At 38.0% G+C, this 14,825-nt stretch overlaps 2 protein-coding genes across 6 annotated transcripts in view; both read left to right on the forward strand.

Moving 5' to 3' along the window:
• The window catches only part of LOC149535724 (uncharacterized), a 200,298-nt gene that overhangs the window by 92,255 nt on the left and 93,218 nt on the right, over positions 1–14,825 (forward strand). The window lies entirely within an intron of this gene.
• Positions 8,475–9,202, forward strand: LOC149535725 (uncharacterized). The gene is made up of 2 exons (XM_089806342.1): positions 8,475–8,622; positions 8,761–9,202. Exons 1-2 carry the CDS (start codon positions 8,488–8,490, stop codon positions 9,064–9,066), a joined length of 441 nt encoding a protein of 146 aa, XP_089662468.1. The 5' UTR covers positions 8,475–8,487; the 3' UTR covers positions 9,067–9,202.

Consider the following 14,825-nt stretch of genomic DNA (forward strand, 5'->3'; position numbering starts at 1 on the left):
CCTCTTGTTCCTCTTTCTCTTTGTTCTGTGATGTAGTCCTCTTAAACATGGAAACCATCAATTCATTCATCCTTTTCTGACTTTCATCCAACCTTTTCAAATTTTGTTTAAGCTTCTTCATATCCTTGTCCCACTGCTTCTGGGTACTTGAAGCAAACATGATTAACTAACTGATTCAATGTCCAATCTACCCAACAGGATGGCAGGTCAATAGCTCTGATACCACTGTAATAACCCCAACAGGTTATAACTTCTTCAAACACCAAAAATCTTTATACTTCAGTTGTTTGACATTTCGTCAAACAATTTGCAAGCAAGCTCTGATACCACTGTAATAATCCTGCTCAAATTCGACCTTAAAATGCTGATTGAAGGCTCGAAGGATTTTGTCAAACACTTTGCATACAAGGGGTCATATGATTGATATAACTTTTCAGAATGCTGCAATAACTCTTGTTTCGATTTGCATCAAAGAGAATGCTTACACAAAGACTCCAGATTGTCCAAACAATGACCTAACATGAATGTGCAACTAATTTTGACAATATTCAATACAAATATGAGACTTAACTACTTGCAATATGCAGCTACAGCAACTAGTGATTATGACAAATACTTTGGATGCAACCTAAGATGGCATTAATGCACTTACAACCAAGTGTCATTAATTTAAACACTTAGTATGCAAAATTATAACATTATTTATGCCAAAAAGAGAGCTTACAACCAATTGATATTTTGTCAAACAATTGGAATGCAAACTAATAAGCTGATCATCAACTCTAGGGTTGCAAATTACAATGCTCTTTCGATTGCAAAATCCTAGCCTTCCTTTGATACCAATAATGCCAAATGGCAAACAAAGACAAGTACAAGGTGAAATAATGAAGTGCTGAAGCTATATTTTGTACTTAGCTGAAAACCTACATTTCTCAGAAAATATGCCACGAGAAGTGAAGACCCTGATTGTGGATGGCTATAATATTTTCTTTAAATGCTGCCCCTTCTGCTTGTTTTTTTTCCGATCTGCTTTTTCCACTTGCTTTTTTCGGATTTTTTTTTTCCATTTTGCTTTTTCGAACTGCTTTTTTGGATTGCTTTTTTCGGAGCTGCTTTTTTGGACTGCCTTTTCGGCCTGCTTTTTTTTTTCGGTTTTGCTTTTTTCGGACTGCTTTTTTTTCCGGTTTTGCTTTTTCGGCTTGCTTTTTTCGGACTGCTTTTACGGCCTGCTTTAAAATGGCTTCCTATAATTTCAGACGTACTAGAAATGACCTCCAATAATTTCGGCCCTGCTAAAATTGCCTCCTGAAATGCTGAAATGTTGAAAATGGCCTTAGGCCCAATGATGCCCTAGCTGAAGTGACTGAAGTATCACCTCCAAATGTGCAACCCTTCAGAAGATATTTCACTTCCTCAGTTATGCTAATCCAAGGGAGTTTTCGTTCCCAAAGATCAATTGACTATCTGAAACCACTTGGCTCCAGAATAGACTATGTGACTGAATCACAATTTGATGTCAACAGAGAAATAAACAACTGGATGATTAGAATGAAGTCCGGGGTGCCTATTTATTCTTTTTCTCCACTTTCTCCAGAAACTTCTAGAACATTATTTTATTTTATCTATTAGTGACTTTATAAAAAATATTTTATAATTCAAGTCACTTTATTAAATTAATTAAATATAAAGTTACCTTTTAATATTTATTTATTTGATAACTTTATAAATAATTAACTTAATATCACTTATTTATTTAATTAAAATAATTAATAGTCATCCTCATAAAATATTCATTATTTTGGACAACCTAATTAATTAAATCAAATTGCCTCCAAAATGAGGACATGACATAGTCACTCTCTCTTTCTTTAGCTCAATGATTCTTATCTCATCATGTACTTGTGCAATTTCTGCCTCTAAATCTTCTATGTTTGTGTCTGGCTGCTGCAATTTAGATGTTAGAACTTGCAATTAATTTAGTTTGGCACTGAACTCATTATTCATATCCTTAATATAATTGTATGACGGGGTGCATTGTCCATACAACTTTCTTCCTTCTTCTGCACATCTTCTCAGCTACTTGATGCAAGCATCAAATGATTGCAGGTCGTTCTTCACATTAGTGCAAATAGTATCAAACAATTGTGGATCATGTTTTATTTTGCGCTTGACTGGTTGCAACTTCCTGCCAACTGAATAAACTCATTATCAAATGAACTTATCAGTTTTGCTGCCCTTGTCTGAGGATTAGTATCTGTTATTGTATTAGATACAATTTCTTGTAGTTTGTTAGATACCTCACTTAATGTCTTTACCAAACTCTTGACTTTCTTGTTCGTCTCAAACAACTTACTTAATGATGAGATTAATCCTTGCTGATCATCATCATCTATTAGGCTATCCAATGTGGTTACTAGAGGCATTTTCCTTTCTTCTCCTTCTCTTCTTCTTCTTCTTCTTCTTCTTCTTTTCTTCCTTTTCTTCTTTCTTCTTCTTTTCCTCTTCCTTCCTTTTTTTCTACTCCTTCCTTCTTTTTCTCCGCTTCTTCTTCCTTTCTATTTTTCTCCCCTTCTTCCTAACTCTTTTTCTCCTCTTCAACTTTCTTCCTCTCTTCTTTTTCTTTCTTCTCTTCTTCGCTCTTCTTATCTTCTATTTCTTTCTTTCTCTGTTCTTCCTTTTCTTTCTTCTCTTGTTCTTTCTTCTTTTCTTCTTGTTCTTTCTTCCTTTCTTGTTCGTTTTCGTTTTCTTTTTCTTCTTTTTCTACTTTTTCTTTTTCCTCTTCTTCTTCTTCATAACTTTCATAGCTGATAAAATTGTTAACATTTGCACCAAAGTTCTTAAAAAGATCTTCTTTAGTATCTATAGTAACATTTGTGCTATTCTATTTGCATAGTGTCAACTCCTAATGTTGCTTGTGGTGCTTCTGCTATGGTCTGGTGGCTGGTAGGTGCGAACTCTTCATCATTTGCAAAATAGCTTCCAATGTTTCTTCTTTCACCTCCTCATAGTTTCCACCCATTAGCATTATAGCCCTAGTCTTGTTCCTTAGAAAGGGTTCAAGACTTTGTAACAAATTCTTTAGGTACTCTTTAGTTTGTACAACACATAACTTCCTAATTATGTTTTCTCCTATCTGTTTGCCCTCCTCTCATTTGGATCATTAGGAATCTGTTCCTTAATGTCCTCAAACTTCTTATTAAAAATCATATACCTTATAGTGGCATTTTCTAGCTGTAACTTATCCAAGGTGCTTTACAAATCATAAAACTTGTTCACTTGAATAAAGTTACCTTCATGGGTAATTGCGTTGTTAAATTTCTCAATTTTAGGCTTCTATGGTTGTCTATCCTTGCTCGTTGACACTGGTTTTGTTTGCATAGCCGGTTCCGAGTCTTTTGCCTTCTGAAGTGATTCCACCTGTCCTCACATCTTTGTTGCTTTAGAAATCATCAAGGTCTTCTGCCTTTTACCAGGGCCGCTTTCCATCTGTTTGACTCTTTTGTGCTTCAATCCTTCAGCTTGCTCTTATTTGACTTAAGCTACTCTAGCTGATTTTCTTTTTGTTTCCATGGTCTTCACTTCTTCTTCTTCTTCACTACTAGACTCAACTGATTGAATGATTGGTGTTCAGGCTGGTTGTTTATGTGACACAACTGGTTAAGGAATAACTGATGCTGCTGTCTGGGGTTCTGCTATGCTTATCCCTTCTGATGGTCCTGCTGCTGCAAGTGGCTGTGCATACATAATGCCTTGTTGCCCACTTTGTTTCATTCCAGAAATAGTTTGTCTCAGTGCTGCAATCTTATCAGGTGTCATCTTAGCTTCCTCCACTATCTTCCTCATCGTTGGTTCAACCTTTTTCTTTGAAGATTTCTCAAGCTAAGCTTGAGATGTTGCTTGCATAATCTCTTCATAAGTTCCAAACCTATTAATTTCTTCATCCCTAGCCGATTTCAAAATTATCTCTACATAGCCTTCAATTTGTTCCTCAGAAATCTCATAACCAAGAGGTTCAACATAATTCATTCTTGGCTCAATTGATTCTATGTAGGTAAAATCTGTATCAACCATGGAACATATACAGAAGGTGGGATTCTGTACCTTTGTTTGATTTAAGCTTGAAAGGTTTTTACAATTAAATTTGTACTGTTGTCAATTGTACACTTGTTACTGTTAAGTAAATCAATAACTGATAGAAATGGAAATCTCTTAATTAGATGGAAAACATGTAAACAAATAATGATATAAATCTGAACTTGATTGTTCTTCACTTTCTTTATCATCTCCAATTTATCTACCAATTGCGCTCTCAAGATTTCACACATGTTTACCTTCTCTTTCTCAACACATTATATAGGTTGCATGGATGAAACCTGCTGCCATGTTATCATCTATAGAATTGGCACAAATCTTGGATGCCACGATTCTTCTTATGAATCTTACATCATGTTGCTTTATCTTGCTAATGACTATACTTCTTCCATTGTACATAGATTTTGTGTTCTCCAATACAAGATTCTTTACATTCTTTTCATTCACAGGAATAGATCCTTCATTGCACAATTTGGTTACCTCATGAATTAGGTTAGCTGATATGTCAACTACATTGTCTCCTAACCAGAATTGTCCATCATGAATTATGCTCAATATAATCTTCACCCAATCTTCATTATCAAAGTAATGTGTGAAAACAAAAACTTCATCATCTCATTCTGCTCTAAGTGCTCATAACCAGTTTTGAAACTCATGTCTTGATTATAAATATGTTCAAACTCTTTTGATATCCTTGTTTCATCTACTGTCTCAAACTTGCTTTTAAGATAACTTCCCATATCTTTTGGGTATAAAACTCCGTTTGAAATGACGGGAAAAGTGCAGTAGGGTTTTCTTCTAAGGGCAGAATTGGGTTTATCTTCAATTTTGGTTTTGCCTCATCCTCAACATTATGTATCAAATTCCTATCCATGATTACCACAGATTTAGTTTCCAATTCACAAGTGAACTTGAAATTTGACAAATACCTTAGTTGTGCGGAATGTAGGGTTTTTGGATGAACTCGCTTTAATGCTTCTTAGATTGCTTTAGATTCACACTCAATGCGCTCCTTAACTTGGTACACGCTTGAATAATGCTCAAATTTTTGATCCTAACCATTATTATTTTCATTTACCAACTGCATTAATTGCGCAAGTACGCATTCCATGAAAAACTGTTTGTTTTTTTACTAGTAACGTATTTCAATTCATATAACCTCATGCAATCTCCAAATCATCTGTGCACTTATCCATAGCTTCAACTTATCATGAAATACCTCATACTAACTACGTGAGTCTTAATTCGTCATCTGCTACTTTTTCTGTCTTTCTGATGCTTATTCCAGTTATAAAGAATGCTTAATTCAAATAGTATGAATCACATATAACTGTTGACTTAAGTCTTCCTTCAGGTGTATCAAATGACTGTTCTTCTAATATTACATGTGAATTGGATGGATCTTTGGCTTTCACGAATACCTCTTTGAATTCTTCTATATGCTCTCTCAAATCATCTTTTTGACTTTTATTATTGCTATCATTCCTTTTGACATTTCTATTGGCGTTCCTTTTGAAATTTGCGATCCTGTTGATGTTCCTCATATCCATTTTGCAAAATCTTGCTATATGACTGAAGTTATTGCATAATTGACATACTAGTGCATTGTTTCTGTAACTAGGTCTAGGTTGGTTAACAAGTGCTCTGGAATTTCTGGCAGTGTGTCCAAAGTTGTTGCATTTGTAATGCACAATGTTGTTCCTTGCTCCATTAGTTCGTTCATTAGATCTCCTTCTTTCTCGTGCAGGGTTAGTACCTCTAAACATTCCACTATTGCCACTATTATTATCAAATTTAGGTTTCTTACAATCAATTGCACTATGATCAAAACCATGACAATTATAACAATAAAAATCAGTAACATGTTTAAATGGCTTACCTGTGCATTCCCTCTTATATGACCAATTTCATTAAATGCAAAGCATTTACATGTAAATCTATACCTTACTTCCTTGGGTGATTCAGTCTGCTCAAGCTGCTTAGGTTCATCAGTTTGTTTAGGTTTGTCAACTTGCTCAAACTCCTTAGGTGAATTATCTGATTGATTTGGCTCAACTTTGTTCAGTTTCTTTTTCTCTTGTGTAGGCTGTTGAATTTCAGAATTAGTTTCCTTTCTAGTTAAAGATTTCTTGGATGATTTTTCTCCAATAAAATATCCAAGACCAATCTTATCATAGGGAGGTCTTTGAAAATATAATTGCTCATCAATTTTCTCACTACTGGAATATAACTTTTCTAATTGTTGCTTAGTCTGGGTTAACTCTCCTTTTACAACAGTGTTGTACTTCTCAAGTTTTGCATACTTTAACTTTGTGGATTCAATTTCAGATCTAACTTTTGTAAGATTGGATCTTAGATTTGCATTTTCAGTTTTCAGATCTGACTCAATTTTGCTATCATCTTTCTTTAAACTTAACTTCAATTCAGTGATCTTTAATTCATGTTTCAGGATCTCATTTTCTTTCTTCAATCTTGAAACTTCACCACTATCCTTAATTTGATCTTTAGGTTCCTTTTGGATTTAAGATGATCAATCTTGTTGTTATCCCTTTCTTCAGTGAGAATGTCAATTTGCCTAAGAGCTTCTTCTAGGTTCTTCTATAACTGTTCCATATCCATAGGGATCTGATTCAAGCTGTTAAGCCTCTTCCGAGTAACTGTGCTTTGATACCAATTGTTAGAAATAGGGAATATTGAGGGGGGTGGGCGGCGGTGAATCAATTTGCTACGTACTTGAGCCCAAAAATTGGATATTATTAATTACCTAATAACTTGCATATGAAAGAAAACTAATTATTCTGAATAGTAAACATAACCATGCAATAAGAAAACTCATGACTCCATATTTTGTTAACTAGGGAAACCCTTGCCAAGGGAAAACTCTGATGGGGATGGTACCCACAAAATGATCCACTAATCAAAAGTATCTGGTTAAAAATATTGACCATTTTAGGAGTCTATTATATGCGTATGGTTTCTCGGTCGTTGTTAGAGGACCCGGGCGAATCCGGGCAGACCCGCGGCAGGTGGGGCCAAAAAGTGGCCCAAAAAAGCAATAAAATTATGTGTTTTTTATTATTTTTTTTGCCAAACCTTAAAGTAAGGCCTATTAGATGCATTTCATTCATCTAATCTCTCATTTGCTTTGTCATTTTGCTCTCATTTTGGTGTGGCCATTTTGCAAGTTTGAAGAGATTGTTTGTGGAGTCTCAAATCCATCAAATAATCAGTGTTGAGTGTTCCAGGTATGCATTTGATCCTTCCTTTTGCTTCTTTCATAGTTTGTTTTTAGTTTTTTAAATTTTTTATGTTTATTGTTCTAAATTTTTATCAAGTTTTGTATAAGTTTTGAAATATTTTTTTAAATTTGTTTTTATAGATTGCAAGAATCCAAGAATGAGTAGTCAGGGTTCAGTGGATGGGGTGGGATCCCAAAGATTTAAAATTGATAAAGGCTCTCCTTTGTGGAAGTATACAACAAGAATTGAGCAATGTGCTGGTGGGGGAGGGTATATATGGAAATGCAATTTTTGCCAAAACCAATATAGAAGCTCTTATTTCCGGGTTAAACATCATTTGATAGGTCCACCAGGTCAAGGGATTTCCATGTGTGAGGGGCCCCCAGAAGGAGGTAAAAAAGGGTTGTCGGCTCCTCAAATAGCAGGCATGTTAAAAGAACAAGAAGAGGTTGATAGGTTAGTGCCAAAGGCAAAAAAAGATAAGTCAAAGCAAATACCACCAACACCACCCTCTCAAACAATTAGTAAACCACATCCCTTCCTACCTACCCCATCTATGGATGAAGATGAAATAGAAACACCCACATCCCGCAAGAGAGGCCCATTAGATACGGCATTTGAAAATGACAAGAGAGAAATTGCTGACATAAAGGTTGGGCGCTGCCTCATTACAAATGGTGTTTCATTCAATCTAGTGAGATCCCCTTATTGGAGAGAGATGGTGAAAGCAATAAATGATGCACCTCATGGTTACCAATCCCCTGGATATGAAAAGTTGAGAACCACCATATTGCATAAGGAGAGAAAGAATGTAGAAAACCTCCTCAAACCAATAAGATATTCTTGGATCCAAACGGGGGCGAGCATTGTCTCTGATGGATGGAAAGATTGCAAAAACCGTCCATTAATAAATGTGATTGCCGTTTGCCCCAAGGGGGCAATGTTTTTGAAGGCGGTTGATTGTGAAGGGCAAGTAAAGGATGCAAATTTTATTGCCCAACTTCTCATTGAATCCATAGAGTCCGTGGGAGTTGACAATGTTGTCCAAGTAATAACGGACAATGCTAAAGTTTGTAAGGTTGCAGGTGCTTTGGTAGAAGCACGATATGAGCATATCTTTTAGACACCATGCACTATCCACACCTTGAACTTGGTGATGAAAACAATGGGCAGCCAAATTGAATGGATGAAAAATGTGTATGAGGAGGGTGAGCAGATCCAAATGTTTGTGACAAACCACCATATGTCACAAGCAATTTTCAGAACTTTCTCCCGCTTGGAATTATTGAAGGTAAATTTTAAACTTTATTTAGCTTCATTTATCATATTAATTTTTGTGTCATACTTTACAAAATTTAATACATATTCTTAAATTTTTGTGTTATCAACTTATCATATTAACTTACAATTTGAATTAACATGGTAATAGGTTGCTGAAACAAGGTTTGCTTCACACACAATCGTCCTTAGACGACTTGTGAGGGTGAAAGAGGCATTGGGTCAAATGGTTATTAGCAACAAATGGGGTGGATGGAAGCAAGCTGATACAGAAAAGGCCAAAACTGTAAAGGATTTGATCTTCAGTGATAATTTTTGGAATAGGGTGGAATATGCATTAGAACTCACCGAGCCCATCATGTCTATGCTTCGGTATGCCGACACGGATGAGCCTTGTTTGGGGAACATATATGATGCTATGGACTCTATGCTAGAAAGAATGAAATCAGTAAGTTAAAATTTTTATACAATACTTTATCCTTGTTTATTGAGAGATTTTGATTTTTGATTTTAATTAAGTTATTAACACTACATCAAGATAACTTACATGTACATCATTTGACATCCTAGGTCATTCAGAGGAGAGAGCAGGATCCTGATACCTTGTACACTAAGGTGGAGAAAATTGTTCTATATGCACTTTCTCCTAGATATTATAGCAGTGAGATACTTGCTATTCCTGGTAGAGTGGCACCATATAGAGATCCTGAAGTTGCTACTGGGTATAAGAGGGCACTTAACAGGCTCTTTAGTGATCCTGATGTGGCATCAAATGTTAGGAGAGAGTTTGTTGATTTTGTCTCAAGCAAAAATGCAGAGCCTGATGCAATCAATGACCAAAGTAAATTGGATGCCATTGGATGTTGGTACTTACATGGGAAAAGTTACATGTACCTCCAACCTCTTGCCATTAAGATCTTGTCACAAGTATGTATTTAAGTTTTTTTTCTTTTTCTTATGGCCACTTAGCTTGTTGAATTAGCACTCTTAAATTCTTATTGTATTGTAAAATTACTTAGCTAATTTTTTAAAATTTGTTGGTTGTCTCTCTAGGTTGCAAGCTCTTCTGCTGTTGAGCGGAATTGGAGTACATACTCCTTTATCCACTCAGTGAAGTGTAACCAGTTGGGTTCAAAGAAAGCAGAGGACTTGGTATTTATTCACAAAAACTGGCGCCTCTTATCAGGCAAGGATCCAGGATATAAGAAGGGACCAGAGAAGTTGTGGGATGTACTACCTGAGACTTCTAACTTGGATATGACTGTCCAAGATATATCTAGAATTGCCTTGCTAGATGTTGAGGAGGACGAGGAGGAGGATGTGGCTGCATTTGGGGCTAGTGGAACCGGTTTGGGTTCCAATGATGTGGAAAATGTCAATGATATAGATGAGGATGAAGCCATTGATCCCTCATATTTTGATGACCCATTTGACCCTTGAAGGGCATTTGCATCTTTGATAAACTATGTTTAAACATTTATCATTGACTCATTGAGTCATTTATGATTTATCACTATGTTTCATAGTTTCAAACTTTATTAAGTCATAATTTATTATCTATCAATCTGATGAAGTAGTCTATGTTTTGAAATTCCATTTTGCATTTTAGTAATTCAATGTATGATTTTATTTACAACATTAGCATAGATTAATGAGTGAGTATTTAATGTTTATCTTTGACATTTGGCATTGATCAATAATCAAGTAACATTGATATATTCATACTATGGAATGACTTAGTTTTACTTTTACAACTATATGAGTTTATAATTTTTTTTGCATGTATATATATATATATACTAACGAACCCACCCACGAACCCAAATGGGGAAAAAAAAAATTGCCCGAACCCACGAACTGAACCCCGAACCCGAACCCGTCCTCGAACCCGAATCGACAACTTAGTATTTTTTCGATCCGAAAGAAGCGCCGGAAAGCTGAATCAGAGACAGAGACAATGGTGCTGGTTTCATCAGATTCCAAGTTCATTTGATCTCCCATTTTTGGCATCAAAGTAGAAGCTTTTGTTTCCTCCTTCTCTGCATCCGAAATCCAGGTTCTTTTTCAGTTTTTCTTGCTTTCCATAGTTGTTTTTTGTGGTATTTGAAGGATGTCATTATCTGTTGTGGGGGGGGGGCATTTTCTTTTTTGTAATTTAATTCATTAGAAGACCCTTCTACTTCCGTTTTCTTCTCTCAATGGCAGATCCATTTGTGACCCGTCTCACGCCACACAACTATCACACCTGGAGGCACAAATGACTAGGCTTCTCATGTCAAGGGGCTTATGGTCATGTTTGGATGAGAATCAACTTGTTCTTACATGTCCTTTTGAGGTTGTTCAGCACAGGAACAAAATGGATGAGGCCATGAGATTGATTGCACTGAACATTTCAGACAGTCTACTATTTCACTTGGATGGTTTGACCACTCCACAAGCTTATAGGCTCAAATTTCAGACTTTGTTTGACACAGTGAATGAGTTCCAAGCACTTCAGCTTGATGCAGAGTTGATTTTTTTTTCACCAGCTAGTTTTCCCACCATTGAGGATTTCTTGATGAAGTTCAAATCTCTGCGTACAATTTTACAGGGATGTGGGAAAACCAAAACAGATGATGAGTGCATTTTTTTGATACTCTCAAAGTTGAGGGACAGTATCAAATTTTTTCTTCTACTTTCTACTCCACTATGGATGCCCTTGGTGACAGACATAGGATGCCTACATTTGAGACATTTTGTGATCAATTGACATGGGAATAGGCAAAGATCCAACTGGTGGATGCCTCTGGCTCTTCCAGCCAAGCATTGGTTGCTCAAAATTCTAAGGGGAAATCAAAGAAGAAAGGAAAATCGAAGAAAGACACATCAAAATCTAATCCTAAGCCTCTAGCTACTTCTCCAGCAAACCCTTCAAAGGGTAAAGATTCTTCGAAGTCTTCCGAGTCTACCTCCAAGACCAAGAAGAAATCTAGTGAGACCTGTAGTTTTTGTGGCAAGGATGGACATCCCGTTTCTAGGTGTTGGAAATGTTTGGAGGCTTTAGAGGAAGCCATGAAGGAGCATCATATTTCAGCCCCTCAGTCTTCATCCCCCCCTACAAGGAAAGGTCATGCTCTTTCTGCTTGAGCTACGACTTCAGGGCCTACATGGGTTCTTGATTTCGACACCTCTCACCATATGACAAACACTCCTAAATTGCTTACTTCACTTACTCCTTGTGCTACCACACAAATTGTTGTTGGGAACTCATCCCAACTTTCAGTTCTGGGTTTTGGTTCTATTGCACTAGCTTGGGGCTCTCTTCAGGATGTTCTTTGTGTTCCTGACATTTCGATGAACCTATTGTCTATCTATCAGGTTTGCCAGTCTGGCTCTGGTAAGACAGTTGAGTTCTCACCACATGATGTGGTTATCCGGGACTTACATGATTCTGAGATGATTGTGGCTACTGGGAGTGTTGACTCTGCATCTCGCCTCTACAGATTTGATGGATTTGAGTCTTCTGACGACACAGGTTCATGTTTAGTTGCACATGCAGATTCAGTAAGCAGACTTTGGCATGAACATTTTGGGCATGTCAATTACAGATATCTTCAACAGATGAGCACACAGGCACTTGTTCTTGGGCTTCCCCAAATTTCTTGTCCAGATGGTGTTTGTCAGGGTTGTGCACTTGGCAAGCAACATAGGGATTCTTTTCCACATGGACGAGCCACTCGTGCTTTGGCACCTTTGGAGTTGATTCATAGTGACCTCATGTCATTTCCCACGCCTTTTTCGTGTGCCAGATATGTGCTTACATTCATTGATGACTTCTCCAAACGCACATGGGTGTACTTTCTCAAGTACAAGTCTGATGTCTTTGATTCATTTCGAGTCTTTAAGGCATTTGTAGAGAAGCAGTTTAGTCTTTCTATTTGGCGGATACGCACGGACAATGGGGGGAAGTACGTGAACCAAACTTTCAGAGATTTTTGTTCTGAGTATGGTCTTCAGCATCAGTTTTCAGTGCCTTATACTCCTCAGTAGAATGGTGTGGTCGAGAGAAAGAACAGAGCACTTTGGGAGATAGCTAATTGTATGATTCAGTCCAGGTCCATGGATTCGTGTTTTTGGGCAGAGGCAGTCAATTGTGCCAACTATATTTAGAATTGGATGCCTTCGACATATGACTCTTGAGGAGGCTTAGTCTCATGTCAAGCTTGATGTATCATCATTTTGAGTTTTTGGGAGTGCAGCATGGGCATTTGTACCTGACGCTTAGAGGAATGCAATGGAACGAAAGAGCCGACCACTCATTTTTGTTGGCTACTGTGAGGATGTTAAGGCTTACTAGTTGTTTGATCCTGATTCTAGAGTGGTTCTATTTCGATGGTATGTCCAACTTGATGAGAGCCCTCCTGCAGTTCCTACTTCGCCTCTAGTGCCTCATTCACCTCCCACTACTCCCTCCTCTTTTCTAGTTTGTTCCACGGATGATGATCATGGTGATCCCCATTTACCTCCGCCACAGGATCCTCCCCAGATGCCTAAATAGGCTCAAGCTATAGTTGAGGCTACAGGATCTCTAGATGGTGACCCTTCCACTTCCCATTGCACCCGTTCTCATATTGCGGGTTCTAGTCTTCTCAGTCATGCTATCAGTGATGCTCCTCAGACATTTGTAGAAGCGACAAGACATTCTGACAGTGCAATGGAGGAGGAATATTCTTCTTTGATGAAGAATCACACATGGGATCTTTGTCCTCTTCCTAAGGGGAGAAAGCTAGTGCGATGCAAATGGATCTATCATACTAAGTATGCTGCTGATGGTTCGATTGATAAGCATAAGGTTCGTCTTGTTGCGAAGGGTTTTTTATAGGTTGAGGGTATTGACTACATCGAGAGATTTGCCCCTGTCGCCAAGATGAATTCTATCCGCCTTGTCTTATCCCACGTAGCTTCACAGGGATGGCCCATTTATTAGATGGATGTGAAGAGTGCCTTCCTGCACGGTGCTATCACTGAGGAGATTTATCAGAGGAGATTTGCCCCTGTCGCCAAGATGAATTCTATCCGCCTTGTCTTATCCCTCGCAGCTTCACAGGGATGGCCTATTTATCAGATGGATGTGAAGAGTGCCTTCTTGCACGGTGCTATCACTGAGTAGCCTTCGAGATTTGTGCAAGATTCCTCCTTGGTTTGCAGACTTCAACGCTCATTGTATGGTCTCAAGCAAGCCCCTAGGGCTTGGTATGAGAAGATGGACTCTTTTCTGCTTTCTACAGGCTTCACTCGTTGCCATTCCGATCCCACAGTGTACATTCAGCGTCTTGGAGATGAGATTTTGATTCTTGTTCTATATGTTGATGATCTTATCCTCACGGGTAGCTCATCATCTATGCTTCAGGATGTTAAGCATGCATTGATGGACTAGTTTGAGATGACTGATCTTGGTTTGCTACACTATTTTCTTGGTCTTCAAATTGTTCAGTCCTCTACTGGGATTTTTGTGTATTAGTAGAAGTATGCTCTTGACACGCTTCTCCGCTTTGACATGCTTGATTGCAAGCCTGCTCCGACACCTTTCTAGTCGGGTGTCACTTTGTCTACCTCCTGCTCTTCACCTTCCATGGATGCTACTTTGTATCGACAATTGGTTGGCAGCTTGTACCTGACACACTCGTCCTGATCTCTCCTTTGCTGTTGGCCTTGTCTCTTGGTTTTCTCAGGACCCTCATGAGAGTCACTGGCAAGCTGCCAGGCGTATTTTGAGATATATTCAGGGCACACTCATGTATGGCATTCATTACACCATGGGGACTCCACACATTATTGGCTACACTGACTCAGATTGGGCCGGTGATGTTGACGATCGGAAGTCTACTTCTGGCTTTGTGTTTTGTCTTGGCTTTGGTCCTATCACATGGTCGTACAAGAAGCAGCATGCTCGAGCACTTTCATCTACAAAGGATGATTACCAAGCCGCAGTACTTGCTAGTCAGGAGGCTTTATGGCTTCAGCATTTGATGACTGAGTTTGGTTTTCCTCCCGATCGTCCCACTGTTTTGTGGTGCGATAATCAGAGTGCCATCCACATTTCTTGCAACTCGGTGGAGCATCAACGTACCAAGCACATTGAGCTGTATATGCACTTCATCTGTCAGCTGATCCAAGATGGTGTTATTGCATTGAAGTACATTCCCACTGATGCATAAGCTGCTGACATCTTCATTA

Source organism: Cupressus sempervirens, chromosome 10, assembly GCF_028749045.1.
Source record: "Cupressus sempervirens isolate cs-2001-9-10 chromosome 10, ASM2874904v1, whole genome shotgun sequence".
NCBI classification, from domain to species: Eukaryota; Viridiplantae; Streptophyta; class Pinopsida; order Cupressales; family Cupressaceae; genus Cupressus; species Cupressus sempervirens.